The sequence below is a fragment of the Lepeophtheirus salmonis genome, chromosome 2, assembly GCF_016086655.4.
Source record: "Lepeophtheirus salmonis chromosome 2, UVic_Lsal_1.4, whole genome shotgun sequence".
Lineage (NCBI taxonomy): Eukaryota > Metazoa > Arthropoda > Copepoda > Siphonostomatoida > Caligidae > Lepeophtheirus > Lepeophtheirus salmonis.
This window is the reverse complement of record NC_052132.2, coordinates 21,368,832-21,394,357: the sequence shown is the minus strand read 5'-3', so window position 1 is coordinate 21,394,357 and position 25,526 is coordinate 21,368,832. Positions and strand designations below refer to the sequence as shown.

The following is a 25,526-nucleotide window of genomic DNA, read 5'->3' as shown; positions in this document are numbered from 1 at the left end:
GTATACGATGCGAAATAGTCAATTTTTCTGACGATTAATTAGAATGAAATATGAATACCATTTGTTATAAAAGACTGTAAACAAAAATGTTTACAAAAAATGTCATTTAAAAAAAAAAAAGAAAGAGCCCTGCATTTTATTTTCTAAGAAAGTGAAATTAATTTTAAAAAAATCCAATTTCCTTAAAGTATAAAATATAATTGTTAAATTTTTGTAGAAAAATTTCAAAAATCAATAGCTATCGACAGAAAATTATTTTTTTTTGGAAAAAAAAAGTTATGCCTTCAAGAGAGCCGACTTTCTGAATTATGACGTCATATGGAAACACTTTATTTATTTATTAATATAGTTGGTATAAAGTAAATTTGATTGTAAATGAAAAAAAAAAAATGATAGGGAAATTTAAAAAGTTTTCCCTAATTTTTTATGGGGTACTATAGTTCTTATTCAACAAATATGAGAATTAGGCTGTTTCAAAATGTAATCATCATATAGTTTTGAATGGAAGGCAGTATTTTTTCTCTATTTGGATCTGTTTAAAATAATGTACACAAATACTAATTCTTAGATTTTGATATTGACAGAGTGTATTTGGATTAATGATTTGGTCATTATGAGATAGGAAGACGCCATTTAAGCATTTTTGAACCATTCATATATCTTTTAATTATTTATTGATTATTATAACTAAGAATCTAGTAAAACTTTAACTCAACTGGAATAATTATTGTTTTATAATCAAATGTGTCCAACAAGTATTTCTATAACTAAAATGTCCATAAAATTCCGTTGTTAGTTGTCGTTTCTGTAAAAGCGTATTTAATATAAAAATCTTGCTGATATACGAATAGGATTAGTTTATTGCTTGAACTAAGAGATCATGTATTTTGCTATAAAAAGTAGTCATTTGGCCCTATGTGATTATGAGAAAATGCCGTGTCCAATTCAAAATTACATCGTGAACTGCATTTTGAAACAGTCTAATGAGCTTATTTAAGCAATCAATATACACATTTTTTATTAGAAAAATCCAATCCTTTACTAAATAAAATAAAAACCTTAAAAAATGGGAAAATATTTGTTCTCCTTTCAAATTTTTTGCGAACATTTTTATTTTCATTTTGATTACCAGACAAAAAAAATTATAATTTCAAAAACCCAAAACCTCGATTTCATCATTTGAATACTTACAGTTCTATATATCTTGAAATTGAGGATAGCAAGGCTGACAAAAGGAATTATGTACATAAAAATGACATACATCCAAGCAATGTAGAACTTAACATACAAAGGATTGGTCCTAAGAGATGTCGGCACTAATTCTGTTTGATTGTAGGTGGTGTTATGTATGGTTGAGATTTCAAAGAATCTAGGAATGTTGTAGACAAAAGCAAGCATCACTGAAAAATCAATCGAAAATAGAGAAATTAATGACTAAAAAGTATTATATTTGTAGATTTCCATTGGTCGGTCTGTTTGTACACGAAGGGTAAATACTTCAAAATTCCTTAATAGATTGAACTGATTGTGGGAAGTAAAAACCTATTGTGGCGCTACACTGAACACAGGGCATATTTTTTAGCCCTAAACGCCTATATATATTTTTTTGTTCCATATAATGGCAAATTATTATGGCTTAAGTAAAAACTTATTTTAAACAAAAATATCGTCATATACATAGTCTATTGCTTGAACTTAAAAGGTATCTTCCTTGAAGAATGAGATCTTTAGTTCGTAATACGTTAATAAGTACGAATATCATTGTACATAATAAAGGTAGCAGGATTCAAATAGATGACTTTAGTAATGTGTATCTCACTTTGTTTTAGCGCGAGAGGATTAAAATGAATGGGGTAAGAAAGATATGACTTTGTACTAAAAAAACCTTGTTGGACAGTTTTTTGATTGATTGAGTCAGTGATGTTTGGTCGCACGTCAAATATGGACACAAGCAAAAAGAAAATTTGCCATATTTTCGTAGATTTTGATTTCCAAGATGCACCACGCTCTAAAAGCCCAATTATCGATAATATGGATACAATAAAGAAGATCGTCAAATGAAAAAAAAAATCCACTAAAAATAATGGATGTCTATTTACCGCAACTATAACCCTGCCTTTTTCGGCAGGATTTACACCAAATCAGAGCAATGAAAAGGGGTTCTCCATAAAAATATCCAAGCGCCATTGTGTATTTATATGATCAATATTTCTGCTCTATTATTTAAGTTCAATATATATTTAAGCCTTCAATTTGTTATGCTTTAGTTGATTTGCAATTATAAAAAAACGATAATCGTAATGTATACTACATTCGTTTTCCATTCTAAAAAAAGTATATGTACCTACAAGAAAAATTTTATTTTAAAATTTGGAATATAATTGAGCAGAGTGTTTCATATATACAAAAGGAGGTATAATATTTTTTTGTTGAAGACTTTATAAAATTACTCGAGCATTATACATACAAAAATTTCATTTATTTAGTTATGAGATTCTTCACATATTGATAATGATCATGTGTATACCTTATTCTATAAGGTATTACCAAATTGCTTTGCGTATGACACAACTCATTCTTATGTATATATATATAATATAACTTCTTTTTAAACAAGAGTATAGTTTGAAAAAAAGAGCATCTGGGTGTTAGAGACAGATAAAGTATGAATCAACACAATTTGCAAAAATTGTTTGGAAATATATGTAATATACAATTTTTTTATTTCACTTATATCAAGCTATGCTGCTGAATATAAATTTAAATAACATGTTAAGAATTTTGTTGGTCTCGGCGATGACAATGGAAGTATTTTTTTGTGTTTTTATTATATTGAATCTGATTTTTGGCAAAACAATATTTTTATTTCAATTAAGAAGAAATAATGTATAATATTTAATAATTTTATGATGTAGCAATTAACCCTTGTATTATTAATGTTGTTAACGAAAATTATTTAATAAAAACGATCATTTAGTTTCAATAAATAAAATTTGCTCAGAGGATTACTATTATAGGACAAAACACCAATGATCCACGCTGAGACGTTTCTATCTTATTTGAACATTCGGCAAGATGTTCATCCTTAATAAATACAAAGTAAGATAATTCGTTAATACTGAACAGTTAATGGCATAGTGAAACCATTCATAGTTATTTACCATTAATTGACACAGAGTCGGATAGAACATTTGCATGTGCTTATGAAAGAAGCAGAGTAACACTGTGGATTTCTTGGGGAGTTATATATGTAAGTCCTCGTTGAACTCAGATTGAATTAAGAATATACATCGGAATAACTCTTGCCTATGTTCTTTTTTATACACAGAGTTGGATTTGTCACATTTTAATAAAACATCATGACAGCTAAGCTGCTCTCTTCCAAAACACTCTTCAAATTGTCAAAGTTACCACGTTTATTTTCGGTTTCTTTTTTTTATATATATACAGGGGGAAGGGGGGCGTATAATATTCCTCACTGGATATGACTTTTGGAATAAAAAAATAGTATTTTGTCTTTAGCTGTTTTTATCAGTTGACTTTTTCTTATTTAAAGCTGTTGACTTTATAAATTGATTATTTCCAAAGGGGTTGACAGTCGGAATATATATTAACATGTCAAAACATCACATAGTTATGATTATGTTTTTGATAAATATTTTCTTTTCTTTTGAAAGTCGAGGTTTTGAGCTGGCCAAAATGCTTATCGTGTAATGATTAAATTAGCCGTTTATCACACACATGGAATCAAAAACGGTCGGACAGATCTTTCTAAAATTTAGCACGTAGACTTATGAAATAACCAAACTTTTAAAAAAATATATTATTTTGGGCCTCCGAGGTTATTAAAAGGCTGTTTTTGGACCAAAATAAAACCTTCTTCCCTTTTTCTCTTTTTATATATATATATTTCTCTTTATCTCTCCCCTCTTCTATTCTCCCTCTGCCCCTTTCTAGATCACCTTCTCTGTTTCTTATTTTCTACCTTCATTCTTTGTTTCTACTCCCCTATATTCCGCCCTTCAACAGGGGCACCTCTAATAGTACATAATTTATTTTTATTAATATGTTACGGGCATTGTGTAAAATACCCGGGTAATCTATAAAATTTGCACTTTCGAGTGGTCATTTTACGTTCATTTACATTTCCTTTAAAAATGATTGTGGCTAATTTGATTATTAAACAATTCTTACACAAACAATTTGTTCAATAAGGATTTGATTATTATACAATTTCATTGCAAGCAATTTATTTTTTTCCCCCATTTATTTATTTGATATACATATATTTACACCAAAAAGATCTAATTGTAATATTTTATAATAAAAAAAAACAATTCCCAGTTATTATTTTAAAGTCGTAAATATATTAAATATATTTTTTCAAAAGTAATAATGGACATGCATAGTTTATACATTTGTATATAATATAAGTAAAAGGAAGAGGATGGGAGAAAAAAAAGGAGAAATTGGAGGGGAGAGAAGGCGTAAAAAAAGTCTTGATACCAAGTATATCACCTATTCCACCTCTTACTCGCTCCTGTATACTATTGAAGGAGTGTTCTAAAGTGCTCCTCATCTTACACAACAGAGCACTAATACACATAAAAAAAAGAGGAGAAGCGACCCGGTCGTAAACAAGACTTGAGATAAAATTATAATTATTAGTTTAGAGGTCCTGACGAAACTTACTTTTTCGAGGGTAACTCCGATCCTCCAAGGTTTTTAGTACGTCTATCTGCTGAGACACAAGAGCCTCTAGGCATGATGGAATTCTTCTTTCACCAACCTTCACTTCGTATATAATTCCTTGGACTTTTGCAACTTTAAACTCAATTTTAAAAGCCTTGTGGTTTTTGGGGGATGTTGCTATAAGCTAGTCAGTTGGGCTTCAGGACCACATTATAAGCTTTAAGAATCATACACTCTACCATACTGATAAGGTAAGCAATTTGATAATCGTGTGCATTTTCATTGAAATTGATATTGTTTTGGGACAATCGAACTAAATATTTGTTGATAAGAAATTGTCACCTAAGACCCCATTTTTATTTTGCAAAATATAAATAGAGCAACAGGTTGTGGGGGCGGAAAACTAATCCCCAAGAGGGATCAAAACCTATTTCCGTCTCTATTCCGAGTATCATGGACCCCTTCAAATATTCTATGGTACCCCCATGGGTTGTGCAACTGAACCACTAGTCCAATAGGTGGATCAAAACCCATTGCCACCACTTCTTAGAGTATTAAAGACCCCTTCTAATATCCTAAAATATACTCCCTCCACGGGTTGTGCAAATGAACTGCTGGTCTAAATAGTGGGTCATAACCTGACACCATTGCTTCCTGGAGGATTAATATTCCATTAATACACCTCGGTCCAAGGGTTGTGCATTCGAAATACTGGTCAAAATCTGGGTCAAAATCCAATGCTTCCCTGAGCATCAAGGACCCCTTTTAATATTCTGTAACACACTCCGACGCATGGGTTGTGTAGGTAAACCGCTTGCATTTCATACCATCCAATAGTTTAATTTTCGGAGTATAATAAAAATTTCAATGAATGTGAACAGAATAAAATTGTTTTGTAATGAAATTACTGACGATCAAATTGCTTGTAATTAATTGTTTAATGATCAAATTAACCACAATCATTTTATAGGATGGGTGCCATTCTACATTTATTGACATCGCCAGATAAAATATTGGAAATGTTATAGATTACCCGGGCATTTTTACCTTACCCGTAACATATAGATCGACATTTCAATACTTTCTTTTTGGGAATATATTTCAAATATTTCTGTGAAACGAAAAATATATTTCTTATAAAGAATACTTTTTTAATGCCTACAAAATAAATTACGTAATATTAATCCATACCAAGCAAATCAATCAATTTCTGTAGATATGTTTAATTGCCTAACTTTTGGATAATAAAAAAACCAAAACCTAATTATGTAAATGGTATATATAATGTTTGAATTAAATCTCCACAAATATACTCGTATATATGGAACGAGTACGGTGTTTCCCTTTCCTTTGTTTTAGACTAACTAAAGGCTATTTTTTCTATTATTAGAATAGTTGTGAAATGAAAGAGATAATTGAGTTTAAAAAATGGTGCAATGAATGTCTTTAGTAAGTAAAAATAACTTAATTAAATAATAATTATTATGTTAACATAAAATAAATACTCCTAGGCCTAAATAAGTAATTCTTAATATTTCTAATAGGATTACTTTAATATATTTATCTCGTTCGTTTCAAAAACTATTTTACTAATACAAAAATAGCCCTTAGTTGCTATAAAAATAGGAAGGAAAAAAGGAGATCCATGTATAATCGACATGTAATACTTTATATATATGGAGTATTGCTTGTCGATTATATACAATCTTCAGCAATTAACCAAAGTTGACGATTATCACCGATCTCCCCTTTCCTTATAGATCAAGCCTGGTGACTCATAAAAACTAGAACAAATGTATTTCTCCCTTATTTATTGTTCCTTAGTCAAATTGACCCAGTCTCAATCTATTTTTAAGAGGATCAGATAGCAAAAGCTGGAGAGTTGATAATGGCCTTCACTTTATAAGGTCTACCCTTCAGTTAAGATATTGTAAAGGTGCAATGTGTAAAGTAAAGGCAAAATTTGAGTTTTTCAAATGTAATATTCGGCTTTATTCATATTGCTTCTATAATTAGGACAAAATGAATATATTTGAATATGTTTCTATAATTGTTGAAGAATGAATCCAATAATTTAATAACAAATATATCTCCAAATCATATATATCTTGTTATATCTAAATGCAACTGATACTGTTGATCGATTAATTAATTAACTGGCTTTTATTGGGGTCACAGGGATCTTTATGGATTTTTTTATTGATATAATTTTAATTTTTTTTAGTCATAAATATATAAACTATATCTGTGTATTTTTTTACAAGTGTACTTAATAATTATCGTCTCTAATGGGTGAAGTAAAGTCGAACTTTCCAAAAAAATATTTCGGGTGAGTTTCTTGTAATTTTTCAGAAAATTGTCACCTTTATTATAGTAAAGTCAAGTTTATTATCTCAAACTAAAGTGATACTCAAGCCAATACCAATTAACATATACATAATATTTAAATGTTTACTCACCAACAGAGACAACGTAGAGCTTGGCTCTTCCATGTGTACAAAGGGAACTTGCTTTGAGTGGCCAACAAACGGCTATATATCTTTCAAAACTTACACAAACTGTGAGGTATACACTTCCTGTCTGAGCAATCATACCAATCGGATATATGTAGGGGATAATGTATGGAAATATCTTAAGTATGTAGAAGAGTGAAAAGGTAGTTTCAATCTAGAAAATAACGGAATAATATTCAAATATTAGTCAAATACAAACAATTTTTATTAATTAGACGTGTATTTTCAGAATTATCAGATTCAAAGATAAGTCAAAATTAAATAAAGACACTAGTAATTCATTAATTTTAGTTTTTTATTTTTCAAAAAATAATTTATAATTATTTTTGATTGATAAATGTTTTATGGAGCAGATTTGGTACGATACTACCCGAAAATATCAGTAAAATATTTGAAAACTTTAAAAGGAATTTTTAAGTCTTATGAAACTTTTGGGAAGTAATTGTCTTGAATGATAATTTTAAATTCTTGACTCGGTTTTTTGTTTTTTAAATGTTTTATTATTTGTTTTACTCATCATATTTTATTTATTTATTTGTTTTACTACATCTGCTCATGTTCTATTAATTCCCTGAATTATTTTATTGGTGTGTACCAGAACGTACTGAAAGGTTCTTTGGTAGGGGAATAATTTAAAACTAAAATATTTATTTATTTACTTATAACTCAATTCATATACTTATATATTTCATATTATATAATATAAGTGTTTGTAAGTGTTAATAATAATTATAAAGTTTTGGAATATTGTACAATTAATCTAATATTTCTATTGAAAATATATTTTGTACATTATAGTTGTGTAATCTTAAGAAATGTTTTTACAAAACTTATAATGTGTTTGCTTTCTCATATTTTGTATATGAAGTAAAAAATAATTTATTAATATATTTAGGTACATAAACAAAATATTTACTTGTGATCCCATTTTCCTAAATTTTTAACTTCAACAGGATATAATTAATTAATTGACAATATAATTTCAACAAATTAATACTATAAGTAGATGTGTGTAATTTAGCCTCCTTTATTGGTAATGATAGCTTCCAGGGGGCGGTGGAAGGAAAGGGACCCGCTACTTATGTAGTGTTCTGTCATGGCGTCCCAGGGCTGGCTAACAATGGCTTTGAGGGCCAGGGTATTTGGATGAAGGACACTACAGGACTTCCCCTCGATATGCAGTTAAAGATGTAGTCTAAAAAATGTCATCAAGAGCGTAGGGGTGCCGAAACTGCAAAAAAAAGTTCAAAAGACTCATTCAAAACTCAGACAAACTCAGTCTTGCAACAAAAGAGATGGGGTTCTTTGATTTTGGTGTCAAGAGTGGCCTCTACACCCTCACAAGGCTCTTTCCACCCACTTTTTTGATAGATCTGTGGAGAGTTTGGTGTGAAATCCCGAGATATCTTGAATTATGCGTCATATACTTGAGGGGATTGGCGTGGCTGTTTTCTTTAAGCCCTCTGTGTCCAGTTTGGCCTTATTGACACATCCATTCGTCCTATCCAACATTTATGATTTGCTGAAGAAATAGATGGTGGTCTTGGAGTAGCCCAACAGCTTTGAGTGTGCGAAAGGAAATTCATCTATCACATTCAAGTCTCATTTTCTCGATTTTTACGTAAGCTGGAGAGCTCAGGTTTGTTTTGTTTGTATCTAATTGTTTATACTTTAGTATATCGAAATATGAATTAATTTCAATAACTCAACCTTAATTAATTATTTAATTAGTAAGTCTTCAGATTTCAATGGACCAGTCGGCAAATCCCCCATGGAATAACTCACTAGAAGAATTAATAAATATTTGAAGAACATAATATCCTAGGAACTCTGAGATTTACTCTACAGCTCAATTAGTAAGTATAATTGTAGTTTCTAAGAACTGCCAATATGTAAAATATCAGCAACAAAAAAATGATGTGGTAATCCTGTAAATTTGAAGAATATTTTGCGTATAACAGTTTTTCTGCCATAACGTTTTATTAGCTACAAGGCGCTATGAGAGGGAGGAAATAATCACAAATCCTACTCTGTATCTGGCAAGAACATAGACAAGAATTATTACTGTGTCGATCCTCAATTCTATTCTGAGTTACTTTTTAGCCCATTCTCAGCTTTACTGTCTGTCATTCATTAGGACACGCATCCGTGTTTACAATTTCTATAAAGATACTCTCCTCTCATGAATTGAAGACTTTATTAAAGATTTAAATAATGTATCGAGGGGAAGTCCTGTAGTGTCCTTCATCCAAATACCATGGCCCTCAAAGCCATGTAGATAATGATGTAGATTTAAAAAAAAATCTATGTAGATTACCAACACAAGGAATAGAGTTAACTCTAGAGTAGAAACTTAGAATTTACAGCTCTAATAATAAAAGATATCTTGATTAGTTAACAGTCAATTAATAAGTTTTGACACACTTCATTAAGCACATACAAATTGAAACTGCAAAGGTTTAATGATGCGATAAATCGATTTTAAGTACACATTGTCACAATATATATAAATATATTATGTGATCGAATGACTTAAAAATTTATTTTCGTAGAATGATCTTAAGTGGGCAAAAGAAAAGCTACTGATTTGCTATCCTGTAAGTTTACCATATTTATGATGCTATCTCAGGATTGGTTTTTACGCACATGAGAATAGCTCTTTTTCACATCTCTACAAAGTATAAGTGCCGTTTACAAAATCACGAGTGTGCTCCCACTTCTGCTCACTACCCAACTTTGTGAGCTCGTTTTTAGAATCAATGAGGACATTCTCGCTTATGAATTTTGGGTGCCGCTCACTAATACTTCGCGTTTCTAATAATAAATATCCAAGGTCCTACAATTTTTGTTAATTAGACGTGTATTTTCAGAATTATCAAATTCAAAGATAAGTCAAAATTAAATAAGGGCACTAGTCATTCATTAATTTTAGTTTGTTTCTTTTCAAAAAATAATTTATAATTATTTTTGATAGATAAAGGTTTTATGGAGCGGATTTGGTACGATACTATCCGAAAATATCAGTAAAATATTTGAAAAATTTGAAAGGAATTATTAAATCTTTTAATCTTTTTCTATTGTTTTTAGGAGAAACTTACATCTACCTCCAGAAATAAAAATAGTTAATGTTATTTATTCTAATTTTATATCTAAATTTGATTAATGGTTTCATTGGCCAAGTAATTTTCTTGTGAAAAGTAATTAATAGCATTGATGATTAATGAAAGTTGTTTCCAATATTGATTATTATTTTTTTTAAATTTATTCCTTTATGACATTTGTATATTTAAATTGGTAAAAATTAGTTGAAACACTAGAATAAATTAAAAATAACTAAAACGAAAGAAATTAATTTGAAAAATTAGAATGTAATCGACGTAGCTCGATGGACAACGACCTTGGGAGAAATTAGTATCTTCAACTGAATGTGTGTAATTTTGCACACCGGTCATTCTTAGGAAAATAAATATACTGGATTTCACATTAGATTCCTAGGTCAGATGGAGTAAATGTTTACTTATTCTTAATCTTTGCAACTTCATCTGACCAAATAAAATATATAAAAATATATTAGAGGCGATTCTACAGGAAAGTATTATCGAGTAAACTTCATAACTATATATTCTTTTTTTTATTTGCCATGAGGAATACGGTTAAATGGTATTTCACCATATAAATATACTTTATTTGGCCATTGTTCATACTTAAAAAGTTTTTTTATAAGATACAGAGCAGATTCCTCCCGATCCTCACTTTTCTTCCCATCTCGTGTAAGTCTAAAAGGAACATCTATGCCTTTTCTTCTAATTCCAATATATCCAAAACCCTCTCCTCTAGCTCCTTAACTTCTTCAGTTTTGATACACTAAAAAACAAGAACAATACAATAATGGAACGACGAAGCTCAATAGACAACGCACTCGGGAGGAATTATTCTCTTGAATTCAATATGCGTAGGTTCGAATCACGTTTGTTCCTACAGAAGAAAATATACATCATTTATAAGGACTTCAAAGAAGATTCCAGGTCAAATGGAGTCATTGTATTACTATAATGTTGACCAATACTTAATTAGTGCAACTCCCTCTTACCAATTAAAGGAATATTAAATAAATTTAGGACCCAGTTCCAAGTTTCAACAGGCTATATTTTCTTCAGTACACCTTGCAAGGATTATGGGAGGATCTAGAATTCAGTCCTACATGCGTTCGTGGAGTGTCAGCAGGTATCAGATCTGTTTGTTTATTAAGGCATATCACTGAGTTGTTGGGATTGCCAGGTGTGCTTCAGACCACATTAAAACCAATATTTTGTTTAGGATTCCTCTGCAAAGGAATTCCAGCTATTAAATTTGTGCAGTATAGGTATTATGCATTAATAAGTTCTAAAGCCCTTACAGCTAGCGGACTTACTTCTGGCAATTTGGGGGAATTAAGAATGTAATTATACCATCTGCAGCAATATGTATCGTTTTTCCTTGTGTATTCCAAGAGGAAATTCCTTGGATTGGGACTTCGCCTCAGATTGGGTTTGATATTTTCCTTCTTGGTCAGTGTGACATTTTCATAAACTAAAGGTCATAAGAACGATATGAGAAACGTCTTTTCGATGTTATGTTATTATTATTATGAACGTTCTTTAAATCTAGCTCTTTTAGTTTGTGACTAAGATGTGTGTGTTACTTGATTGTATGTGTATTTTTTATTTTAGAAAGTGATTATAACCATTACGTGTTTGTTTTAGCTCTCTCGATATTCACATATTTTTTATGATTTTTTTTCTTCAGTGTTTTATTGTTTGAATACAAATAAAATGTTTATTTTTGCATTCCTTCATATTTTTTTCTTAATGTTCTATATATATTTTTGTGAAATAAAGACCATAATAAAAAAAGACCATAGAATTGATCATCTGTTTTCCTGCAACCAAAGTAAACATAATTGGTCTTGTACCGCCTTCCTCAGAAAAATTGTACAGGAAAGTGTTCTGCTGTTACTACATTCTAACATTTTCCAACAATCTCTATATGGCTACGGTCTTGTTATTTCCAGTATACTAAAAGGTGTTCTACAAGAAGGATTGTCATTATATTATCCCTATAAAACTTCTAGTGCCTCATTGACTCTTGTTAATGCTGGGGGCATTTCTAAACAATGATTTTACTCCATATCTCTTAATATTAAATCGAGTTAGCGTTTTAACTATTTGATAGGCTGAAATCTAAGATTCACCATCTCCCTTCAACTTATTTATTAAATTTGAATAACCAAGTATGTCGTTTGTAATAGCCTCATTCTCTAAAGCAATCGTCTTTTCTCTACCTACACGTGTCCTCCCCTGCAGAAGGAGCCCAATATTGCTGAAATCCCCAAGGGCATATAAATAACATTAATGAGTATAAAATAGGCGACACATTTATCCCTTTACAATAGTACATTTGCCATTTTTTTCTTGTAGTAACAAGATGTACATAAAACACAACCAAATAGTTAAAATAGTAAAAAAAAAAAAAATGACCAAAAATTATTTTAGAGGAGCATCTTCGCTACCATGGTTTTTTTTTTTTTTTTGATTAGCTGCAAGTATCTTTGAAAGAACAAGGAAACAAATAAGCACATAAATCCCACTACATATCACGCCAGGACATTAATCCGATGTCGATCCTCAATTCTACTCCGAGATCACCAAAGACTCTGTTAATTTGATAGAGATATAATCATAGAGATAAAACACAGAGTGACGATACTGACCAATATCAAAGGAAATTCTTTGACGCCACGACAGCCGACAAGAAAAGATTTATAGTTGACCAAAACATTTTAAAACTTGTATTTCCTGCAATAAGATCCAACATTTTTTTTTTCAAATTAAAGGTATAATTTACATCTCATTGGTCATTACATCACATCAATTTGTATAAATGCTAAAAAAGTATATATTAGTTTGGAAAATGCGAAAGTGAGTAGATAAAAGGAACGAAAGTTCGGAGCACTCTCACGAATCATATTCAATTTAAGAATAAATAATTATTGATTTCTTGAATTGAATTAGAGTCAAAATAATCTCCCAAATCTATTATTCATATCTTGAAAGGCAAAATAAAATTTTATTTCAATTTAAAAATTGGAATAAAATGTTAATAAACTTCATAAAATAATATGTTGAAAAATATATTATTAATCTATTGACATCTATAAATTTATTTAATTATGGAAATAAAATAGAATTATTACAATAAAAATTTAAGAAAAATAATGTTTTTAACATACTTATTACAATTCGAAAGTTTTTGTCCACTATTTCTTCTTTTTTGACGGTATCAAATACTTCTTCCATCATAATTCGATGTATTTTTTCTCCGTGGATACTACCCTCGCCCCCCCCCTCTCATCTCACTTAGTCACGAACCTGTTTACATTGCTGAATTTCTATGCGATACGTAGGCTACTATATATATTTCTAGGCTAATAATAAAAATACGAATATTTATCTTCAAAAATGGTTTTATCGTTTTTCAAAGTATTCTCCAGCATGCTTTATACACTTTTGCATGCGCTCAACCCAATTTTCGAAGCTCTTTTTCCACTCCTATTGAAACCCCTTCAAACATGGTTTTTAAACGCTTCAACCGCATCTTCTGGCGACAAAAATCGTTGACCACGTATTTTTTTCTTCATGAACGAGAATAAAAAGAAGTGATTGGGTGCCCAAGTCAGGGCTGTACGGCAGATTACCCTTTAGTCGGACGTTTTGATCGGTCAAAAAGGCGCTGGTTTGAAACGATGTATGAAAGCTCGAATGGTCATGGTGAACAATGATTCCTATTCTCTTGTTCGTTTTCGAATTTCTCCGAAGACTTTAGACGAAAAAATTGTGATGTACCACTCAAAATTGACCGTCCTACGATACTTAAGTGGAACAGTCGCCACATGACCAGTTTTGCCGAAGAAACAGGCGACCATTTGCTTCGAAGGAAAATATTTTGGTTTTTTTGAGCTATTGTCAAATTTTGGGGGGTCCAAGGAGAACAAACCTTTTTTACGCCCAGGAGTACATGCAATATCAAATATATGCTCATGGAAGAAAAGCCCAAGGATGCTTCTATCTCACGGTATGTCACATGACGATCTTGCATTATCACTTCACGCACGGCATACATGTTCTCTGGCACAACGGCCGTTTTTGGACGACCTTCACGGAATTAATCTTTGAGTGAGCATTGGCCATGATTTAATTCATTAAACCAGTTTTTCACAGTACTATAGGATGATGCTTCATCACCATACAATGATTTAAGTTTATCAATGCACTATTGTCGTGATAATCCACGACGAAAGTTGTGGAAAAAAATCACTCAAAAATGTTCACGACTTATTTACATTTTTTTGCCAATTTAATTTTTTCAAATCACTGTAAACAAGACAAATGATGGTCGTACGTCAAAACATTCTGAGTACGATTATGCTATAAAAAGGTCAAACTTATCAAAGGAAATGTCAAATTGCACCTGACAGCACTTAGTGTATCCTAGGTTAGAAATATATATAGCAACCTACTTAGGATCGTTAACATATAATAAATACACCCTACTATATATAAAGATTAATGTAAAGGAAAATTTATTTATTTTCATGTGGGTTTATGGTTTTTTTATGAGGTGAGACTTGGCTCAAACCTAATATAAAATGTGAAGAAAAACAAAAAAAAAACTCTTTCAATTAAAATCAGAATAGATTGAAAACAAGATTTCATACAAATAAACAAATTATGATTCGTAATCAACTTGTTAAGTACTCATTAAATCAAGTATGTATAATTATCGATAAAAACAAAATTTTATTGACTTGCATCATAAGTGAACATTTTGTAGTGTTTTTTTTATTTATCACGAAAAACTGGAGTGTTCTCCAGGTTTTAAGCATCATACATTCATGAAATTGTAGTCTAATAATTGTGTTGGTAATTATTTGGGACATAGGGAATTTAACTTAAAATGACCCTTTCTGCCTACTATGTACGATGTTGGCTAGCAAAACATGCAATGTTAATTAATGTTATTTTTCTTATTAACATAGGTTTAGTTATTATTTATTGATAGTTTGGTTCAACCATCCTTTGTGCATAAACAAACTATAATAAACATTTCGTCATCTCGTCATAATGAATGAGCAAAAAGCCAAAAGATATCTTAGATGCTGAAGTTGAGGCGGCGAGGATTATAAACATTGTGAAGTACACCGGGGCTTGGTTTTCAAGGTGGTCAAAATGAAGAATGATAGCGAAGAGTTCTCCACAAAATCTGGAAGTGGAGGGCAAAATTTTAAGATTCCTATCTAGCTTGGAGAACAAGATCAAGAAGACCCCACCAAATCGAAGAATCGCCTCGCCAACAACTTTTCCGTTTCTACTAGGACCATCAGGAGGGCTGGGAAGTGAGGGTTGGCGTTGTCCTTATAGACAAGGACCCCATATTAAATATATATATATAACCCTTTCTAAAGCAACCTCTCGAGTCCACGTTTTGCAGACCAACCATTTATTATTATATGTTACAAGGAAAACTTTATTCCAATATCAATATGAATAGTTATTATAATTACACGAGGGATTAAAAAGATATAGGACTTCTTAAAGAAACAAACTTTTACTCTTCTTAGTTGTATTTAGAAAGAAAAAAAAACTATATAGTTAAATTTATCTCTTTACCCTTCCACTTATGAGAAAATGGCCTTTCATTGAAAAAGAAAACATCATTATGGATTAAATTAAAAAAAAAGAAGAAGAAGAAGTATATAAGACATTTAGGCGCCATTTTAAAGGATTTAAAACGCAGAAACTATATTGTTCGCCTAAAAGCAAGAAAACTAATTGAAATGATAAAAAATGACTTAACTTTTGGGGCCTATAAATTATTCACTTTAGGCGACAGAAATAGTCCATGTCGTTATCAAAACGAGTTTGTATTTCTTTTTTTAGGATAAAAAAGGTTTGGTCTACAAGAAGAAGGAATAGGCTTTGATTCTAGCCAGTTAAGAATGTTGATGCAATTAATAGGGGTTTAATTATATATTTACATAAATACAGTCAAATCCGGATAGAGGGAAATTCAATTTTTCAGATAAAAAGTTAAAGAAAAGGTTGTCATTAAATTTTGACAGTTGTCTTTTGAAGGTTGGTACTAACTGAAAATGAGTTGAATAATAAAAATATTACCTCTATGTATGGAGCCCTGGCCTTTTCAGCCCATATATTAAATAAGTAATTTTGAAACTTCTTATATCGAGACAACCAGTGTTTGATTATATGCTGTTTTTCATCTAGGATTCTTAGATTATCTCATGTTATGTATCCGTATTGGTTGAAAACCAATGGGAAATGAGTTTTAAAAGAAACAAACAGCAAAAAAAAAAAAAAAATGTTGGCACCAGCTTTTGATTCGTACCAATAAAAAAGGAAAAATTTTCATGGGCATTCTTCAATGTACCATGTTTAAATAGTGAAAAATAGATTAAACTTGAACGATTGGGTCTACAAAACCTTGATACATTAAATAATTTCAAAGGTTTTTTTCTAAAGCCAAATATTTAATAACCTTATAAAAAAAGCTTTTTTGTACGATACTTCTACAAATTTAAAATTATCTGTGTACATATATTTACAAAATTGTACTCTAAACTTTATCTTTTAAAATTGCAAATTTATAAAATTAGAAAAGTGAGTGCTCCTACGATACCAAAATTGTTTTCGTATTACGCTACTTTTTGACACTTTTTCTACTAAAAATATTCAACAAAATATCATCAGAGGTTATTTACATACACTTACAGAGGTGTCAGCCGGATTTTTATTAGAAAATGTCGAAAGGGGGCCTGAAATTTTAATGTTGAAGTAAATTATTAGAAACTGTACAATTGATGTTATAATAAAAAAATCGTAATTCATAAAACAAGAGAAAATTTGTGCAAAAAATATTGTTCAGTGCTTTCTTACAAAGTTTTTATCAATCATTTTTTTGTTGTTTAACCACTTTCACAAACTTCATTCTCTTGCAAAAAAACAAACAACAACAACAGCATATTTTACAAAATTGATTGTATCCTTATAACTGTATAAGACAGTTGAAATAATAATGAAACAAAAACCATGTAAATTTTTTTCACCAATTCAAGCAATCTCGATCAAAAAAATAGAATAATATGACTAGGGATGATATTTTTGAAAAGTTTGAAAGAGAGTAAAATTTTAAATTTTCTTTAAAAAAAATATCAACCCCACAAATAACACGAAACAATAGATGGTCAGCGTATTAAATTTTTTAGACTTATCAGAATTTAAAGAGAGATTTTTTTTTCTTCATTAATATACTTGTTGCATCTGGTTATTCTTTACCTAAAACTATCCATATATTAACCAGTTTGTTGTTGTACTAATATAATTAAGACTTCCTCTCTTTAGCTATTGGTATTACAAGAAAGGGGTATTAACATAAATCTATGGTATTATGATACGCATATATGTAAATTAAAGTTTAGTATACTGATTTAGAGAGTAAATTTTTAAGTTTTCTGATCAAATCAGGGCTTCTGGTTACTGAAAAACACGACATAAAGAGTAGTTAGAATTGATATTGTCGTATAATTAGGGATGCCAGATTTGTTGAAGTGAGTAAGCACGCCCATAATGGCTATCTGGTTTCTCTGTTTTATTCTATCCACTTCTTATTTTGGACAATAATGTACTATATTCATTATCTGACAGAAAAACTAGAGATAATTTTAAAACCAACATTTGCATTGGTCGAATAAAATGTCCTCGTAGAATATGGAAGAAATTAACCAGTTGTCACTCTCACTATAAAAGGAAGATTGAATTCAAATTGTTTATCAAGGTAGGCGACAACTGTAATTTCGCCCCTCTTAAACCTAACATTTTTTGCAACGCCAGTTATCAGATATGGCCCAATTGGCTGGAGCAGTGGAGCAACTTGAAAATGCGTGCGAAAATAAATTAATTAATTATTGCATGAAGCCTGAAAATACCTTATGTTGGAAAGAGAAAGGAGACGTTGATACTCAAATTATAAGTAAGATACAAAGTATGAGAAGCACTGTCCTTTTTTATAAAATTACCCTTTGAAAAGTATAAAAAAAGTCTTACATATATATATCTATATATTCTTTATTTTAATGACATATCAGTTCAACTTCTATGCTCCTTCCTTTAGGCCTTTTTTTATTTTTATTTTTTATTTTATTTTGAAAGTTATTTAAGAATAACTTAAATTGTGTTATATTCTTATTGTAAGTTGTAGCCTTTTGAAAAAAATAAGACATCCTTTTTGTTAAATAAATGATATTTATAAAAAGTGGAAGAAAATACCGGAATAGTTCAATGTAAGGATATTGTATGTTCTCCTGTACAAATAAGTTAGGTTCTTAAAATGTGTATTTTTAACTTACAGGTATACCCATTTCAATCATTACTTTTATATTTTAAAAATAAATCTTATTTTTAAATTCTCAATAACTATTATTCCCCCCATTTAGACAAGATTAATAGAAATACAAGTTTAAAACATAACGCTTTTCCTACTGATGTTTGACTTCCACCGCACCTTTTAATAGTGACGTCATAAATTATAAGTTTTAACAAGAGTTACTTTATATAGACTTCCTTGACTATTACAGGTAGAGTACCGCTATTATACACTTTGACAAAAAATCTGTCTGTCTTGCTTAACAGTCGGTACGCACATCAAATTGAAAACTCTAGCAAGCCCGTTATATGATGGTCTAACCTTGTATTTCTATTAACCTTGCCATTTAGATGCAATTTTACTCACATTGGTAGAGTTACTAATTCTAAGCACTTTCGTATATAAGAAAGTAAAACCAAAACAAATGATAACCCTGACAATTTGATGAATTTTTAAGTGAGGAGGAGCTTAGCTGTAACAATGCTTGAATTTATGAACTGCTAACAGATATGAAAGGAAGAGACTGAACATAAATCCTACTCTTTATCTAGCAAGGACATATGTATTTCTGTTGTCGATCTTAAAATTGTAGTATAAGTCCAATAAGGACTTATACTTATAGTTTCCCAACAAATATTTGGGAGCTCAAGCACTCTATACTGGGATATTCTCTCCTCATAAGTTAAATAATAATTATATGAGCTTTTATAAACATAAAAAAAGTATCAAAATACCGATGCCATTTTGATACGAGAACCGGTACAAAAATATTAAAATCAATTTATATACGTACATTTAAGTATGCAACAAGTGATTTATCCCCCTGTCCCACATTCATCAAAAAACCGTATCTAATTATTTATGCATAGAGTAACACATATTTGACTCCAATTAACGACACTAGTCAAGAAAATAATGGGCTTCTTGAAAGATATGAGCTTTTTATCCCAAATGTTTTTGCTTTCGTGGCCTAAAAATTACAAATACTAAAATATGAACACTTACTAATTCAATAATTAATGAAGGTTGAGCTATTGAAATTAATTAATATGTCGATATATTAAAGCATAATCAATTAGTTACAAAAACAAACCGGAACTCTTGGTATGTTATATACTTAATACTACTTAATTTATACTGGATTCAAGAAAAACATTTAAACTTAAAATAACAAATGAATAATTTTAGTCTGAAATAAACTCACAATATAGGTACTTTTATTTTTAATCTTTTTAACAAAAAGTTTTTAACCTTTTTTAAAAGCTATATAAAATTAACCACACTTATTAAAAGATTAAAATAAAAAAAATTACTTTTTGACAGATAGTAAAAAAAGACAAAATAAATTAAAACTGGCTGAAAAAGAGTAATTTTAGATTCTTACATAAGTAAAAAAAATATATATTTAGAAAAAGAAGTTATATTTTTTTAGGTATTACACTTATAAGTTTTCCCTGTATATTGCATGGAGTATATATCCATATGAAATATATAGATAAAAGCATCTTGACATCTACAAAGACTTTTATTACTTAGGTAAATTTGATATATATTACGTAGGAATAATAGTTTGATGGTTTCGGGCTGAATAGTCATGCTTGTATTCTATACATTGTACTCTAGGTCTCAAGTTGCTTTTTTGACAAAATAATAGTTCATCAGATAGCAAAAGATTCTGCAATCATTTTGACATATGTAATATTATAATTTATGATTATTTCATAAGAACATAAATTGGTCTGTCTAAAAAAAAAAAAAGTATGAGTCTTAGTATTATATACAAATATCGCAAAAATGCGATCAATTATAATATGTACAGGGTAGGGCAGCAAAACGTGGACTGTTAATGAATGTTTACTTTTTCATATGAATCGCCTCCCCAACGACTTCTCTGTGGCTCCCAGGACCATCAGCAGGGATATAAAGCACAACCTGGGATTAGTTTCTTTCACAAGAACCCCTACGCCACCTTCTGACAGAGGGTATGAAAGCCAGGATGCTTGAGAGGTACAAAAATATCCTCACGTGGATCAAAGTAAATGGGCCAATTGTGAAAGAAAAGAAAATGATCAACCACACAACGACCACTGGCTTGCAGAAACAAAAGAAGAGGTCCAAATGGTTTAACTACCAAATATCCAGCACAAACTATGGCCCTCGGCGTCGTGGCCTGTGATGGAAAGAAGAATCCTACTTTCTTTTTCAAGGCTGGACAGAAAATCGGACAGGAGGCCTACTATAAGGTGCTTAGGTACATCATCTTGTTATGGCTGAAGACCAAATATCTGGAGAGTAACAAGTCAGAACGGTGCCCCCTCTCACACGCCTGCCAAATGACCAAAGTTATGCTGAAATGACATGCTTCAGTTCTGGTCAAAAGAGATATGGCCCCTTCCCCACCAGATTTGAGCCCACTGGACTTTTCTATAAGGGGACTTTGGAGAGTGAAACTAACACGACCTCACACCTAAATGTGGACTCACTGAAGTCCTCCATAGAGACTGCATGGAACAATTTGTCAGGGGAGTTTTTCATCTCTCCTGCATGGCCTTTAGGCGACGTGTAAAGGCTGTGTTTGATAATGAAAGTGGTCATATTGAGTGAAAAAAGTTTTGCAAAACCCTTGTCTACATATTTAGTTAACATTATTTTTTTCCTATTATTGAAAATATACAATTATTTATCTATTTCTAAATTCATTTCTCGAGTCCACGTTTGGTTGTCCTAAACTGTATATTAGACTGTTTCACAAAATATTTTATTGTAAAAAAACACAATTTTTCCTTACATTATACCTTTAATTTATTTCTATTTTCACTGAGAGATTCACTAAAACATTTTATCTATTATAGTAAAAATACGCAGGTTTTTTTGTTAGCAAAATAAACAACCATTCCTTTTTTTTAAACAACTCATTAGGCATTCATTTGTTATTACTATTAAATAGTCACAACAAACGTTAAAAATGTCGACACAATGTAAATATAATTGAAACAATCACACAAAAAAAGAAAAAAAACACATTACTGAAAAACATAATCAAAAATAGGATCTGACAAATTTTAAAGTTTTTGATTGATCTAATGTGGAATGGTAAAATAATTAACTAATTTAAAAAAAAACTATCACAAAACGCATGTTAAAAAGCGAAACTCATTTGGAGCAATATATGCTATATTTAGTTGTATTGTATTTTTTCAAAAATTGGACCTTGCAATCTTGTTTTGCAATAGATTTGGATCCTATTCTAAACGGAAGAGCTACATCGCTAAAACAATAATTTTTTTTCGAGGTGGGCCCTCTCCCTAGATAGCATTCCTATTTCCTTTATTTGTTGATTGATTAATATTAAAAATTGAATTCAAACCAAATAATCTTTATCTTATACAAAAACTTAATCAGATACGTATTTCCACATCCAGTCAAATATCGGTACAGATCGGCGTAAAGTATCATTAATGATCCAACCGAAAAAAAAAAAAAGTATCTCATCAAGTCTTAAAACTAATGAATATGTTTAAGGGCTATCTAGAAAGTACGTAAAAGGGTGGACGGATTTTATATTGCGAACAAATGATGTGTATCAAATAAAAACATTTGGGAGGGGGCAGGGTTAAACAGTCGTACATAGCCTCTTTGTTAAAAAAATAATGCTAAATGAGAAGTCACATAAGTAAATATTTATTATTTAAGCATAATGATTAGAAAAATGGTTTATGTCATGAGTTTATTACAGTGACGTATTTATCATAACACTTTAATTCTCAAATGTATATACAATTAGCATCGTCGTGAGGATGGGGTTGGGGGAAAAAATGTTTAAAAATTGTATTGAGATTTTTTGTGGCGACTTGTAATTTTGCCTTAGGATATTTTACCTTAATATATAAATAAATCAGGTTTATAGGTCGTTTTTTGTTATTTGTGGTTAAAATTGATGTTATTTTCGAAACTTTTTAATAAAAATATGTAATGTCTATAACTATAAAATCCATACAAAGTTTGTTTTCTTTTAGAAAAATGATGGAATCATGCCCCAAAATTTTAATGCATCTAGCAAAAAAATCTCACTATGTAATGAATTCGAATCAGATACATTAGAAAAATTAAATTAGTATAATAATAATAAAAATAAACACTGCAACGATTCGAATAAAATAATAACTAATCACTTCTCCGCTAGTAATTAGGGTTAGAAATGATGGAATATTCATGATAGAAAAAATTCATAGATTGACAAATAATCCTAATATGAGGGAAGAACATAATTCCATCATTATTCCAAAAGAACAGAAATATTTAATGCATTTTAAATAATAAACATTGTCTATTTTGATTTAGAAAACTTGAGTATGAAGTCTCAAAGGATGAAATTTGCCATATTTTACATTTTTACTACCTGAAAGGGAAAAACCCGTGGAAAGCAATCAATAAAATTTGCAATGTATGCAGGCCTAATATTCTTTCGGTTAGTGTTGTGCAACAGTTATTCGACGATTTTGTTTTGTTTTGCTCTATTCTGCCCTCAACTGTGAACAACTCGACCATTTAAAGTTGGCTATCTAACCGAAGCGACCAGTATTGGTCGATAGGAGACAACGCCAGGCCGCACACATCTTTCATAACCCGGCAGAAGCTCTGAGAGCTCGGAGACTACCACCTACTCCTGTCTATAGCTAACGCGCTTAAAGGTATAAATTTGGCCTCAATAGAGGGCAGTGAAAATTGATTCTCCAATTTTTTGCCGATAGGGAGAAGGGCTTCCATGAGAAGGGTATTATGAAGTTAGATTCTCGTTGTCAACAAGTTATCAAACAGAATAGGGAAACTTGGCTTAAATCAAATGATTAGAACAATTCTTATAAAGCATTGAAATAAAGCGAAAAATACGAAATTACTTTTTACCCAACCTATTGTATTCAGGCGAAATATCTTTGAGGCGTAATGCCCTAAGGAGAAATGGGCTTAGGAAAAATGTCCAGTAGCAAAATAGTCTTAGGCAAAATTCCTGGGACCCCTTTTTTAATATTCAAAATGACATATTTTTGATTAACTTTTTTTAAAGAAATAAATTGTTTTTCTTTTTTACGACAGCTGCTGTCTTTTACACAAAATATCACAAACCTTGCTTATTAAAACAGTAAATTTTTGCTCTGATATCCCATTTTTTTTAACTGGCATATTCATGAGTTGGAAGGTCTACACAAATTATGATTTCCTTTTGAAGCATCTTACCTTTGCAGCAGATGCGAGCCCAAACATACAAATGCTCGTCACGATGAGTAAAAAATCCGAGGATGCAAGACCCACGAGTAAACAATTAATCGAATTTTTCATTTGTGGCTTGGTCAATATGTGAATGGAGAGAATGTTTCCAATTAGTCCTACGAGTCCCACTATATTCAATAAAACTCCTTGGAGACAAAACTCCGTGTTTGTGATCTCCATGGAAGGATTTGATGATGAATTTGTGGTGTTCATTCTTGGTTTCTTTTTTTGACCTCTTCTTTTACGTCTTTTCCTTTGAATACTCAAAAAAAAAAAAAGTGCGAGGAAAAAGAAATTTCCAAACGCAGAATTTGTTTATCCTTCTTTTTCTCTCTACTTATCGCATTTTGCTCTTATTCTTTTTTTTTTTCTTATATAAAAATACAAGTACATAGCATAAAGAAAGGTTGAAAGAGGCTCCAAAAAATAGCTTCTACAATTTATGACCGGTAATTAAGTTAGAAAATCCAATGATGGATATGTAATCACTTCTAAGAAAACGTTATTTTGGTATTCATATTCCTCGACGCATAAATTATATTAATTTTATAAACAAATCGTTAACCAAAATTTGATTAAAAAACTTTTTAAATCTCAATATGAATCTCCTGATTCAGTACTGTAATCGTTTTTATTAGTTGTTAGGTCATATTAAACAGAGATGGAAAAAAGACCTTATACTGCAAGTCCAAGTCATTGAATATTTTCTTTGATGGACTCAAAGAAAATGTTCAATGTTCATCTCTTCAAAAAATAAAATGGAGTTTAGGGGAAAAAATAAAATGACTTTCGAATCCAAGTTAAGTCTATGATTGTGTTAAAAAGTCGAGTCGCAAGCCTTCAAAATTTGGGTTAGAGTCAAAGATGATTCTGTAGTTGTAAGTCTAAGTCCCCAACTTTTATAATTAAATATAAACTCAATTATTTCCCGATTTTTAAAATAAGGATGTTTTATATTTGATAAAAGACTAACATGAAACTTTACACTGTATTTTGTTATCAGCTGTAGATTATTCTGCTTCTTTTCCACTTATTAATAGTTTTCTTAACATTGATTTGTTGAACTTGAATTATCTTTTGTTAAACTGTACATATATCTAAATAGTATATAAGAGTTATTGGCTAACGACTATCAACATGTTTTCGGCCTTTTTGTATGTGAAGGTTGCCAGATGCAATAAAGGAAACGATGTATTGATCACAAATGGTAGTTGTTTATGATATAAAATTGCTACGGGAAGGATAATTATTTATCCCTTGTATGTATTCTTAAAGGTGAACACTGTGACTGAATTTTTTTGGGTGGAATTATTGAGCAACATTCATTTAATGAATTACCTATTCTTTCTTTTGTTTGTTCTCATTTACAATTAAATAAATATTAAATGAAAATTTTAGAGAAGCATTCGTTGGTACAGTGTGATAATTTCTTTTTAATAGCAAGCAACTAGCAATAATAGTGGTTTCAATATCTCGTTATTTTGAAAAGGATAGTTAAAATTATTGGATTTAGAAAATCATAATAATACCCTTGATTTAATAACTGTTTTCGTGCCTACCTTTTCCAATTACAAGTTT

The 25,526-nt window shown here is 30.4% G+C and overlaps 1 protein-coding gene and 2 long non-coding RNA genes across 3 annotated transcripts in view; 2 read left to right on the top strand and 1 right to left on the bottom strand.

Annotated features, from left to right (window-relative positions):
• Nucleotides 1-2,065, top strand: part of LOC121132412 (uncharacterized) — a 49,908-nt gene extending 47,843 nt beyond the window's left edge. The window contains exon 4 of the long non-coding RNA XR_005869324.2: nucleotides 1,830-2,065. This is a non-coding gene — a long non-coding RNA (uncharacterized lncRNA). The remainder of the gene's footprint in view (nucleotides 1-1,829) is intronic.
• The window catches only part of LOC121132411 (FMRFamide receptor-like), a 32,460-nt gene extending 8,255 nt beyond the window's left edge, over nucleotides 1-24,205 (bottom strand). Inside the window, exons 1-3 of the mRNA XM_040727804.2 lie at nucleotides 23,916-24,205; nucleotides 7,152-7,359; nucleotides 1,192-1,400 (exon numbers count right to left, since the gene is read on the bottom strand). Coding sequence (XP_040583738.1) covers nucleotides 1,192-1,400; nucleotides 7,152-7,359; nucleotides 23,916-24,161 — 663 coding nt within the window. The 5' untranslated portion in view covers nucleotides 24,162-24,205. The remainder of the gene's footprint in view (nucleotides 1-1,191; nucleotides 1,401-7,151; nucleotides 7,360-23,915) is intronic.
• LOC121132413 (uncharacterized) lies at nucleotides 3,787-7,295 on the top strand. Its single transcript, XR_005869325.2, has 3 exons — nucleotides 3,787-4,943; nucleotides 6,957-7,021; nucleotides 7,158-7,295. It is a non-coding gene; the product is annotated as an uncharacterized lncRNA (long non-coding RNA).
• Nucleotides 24,206-25,526: the final 1,321 nt, after the last annotated feature.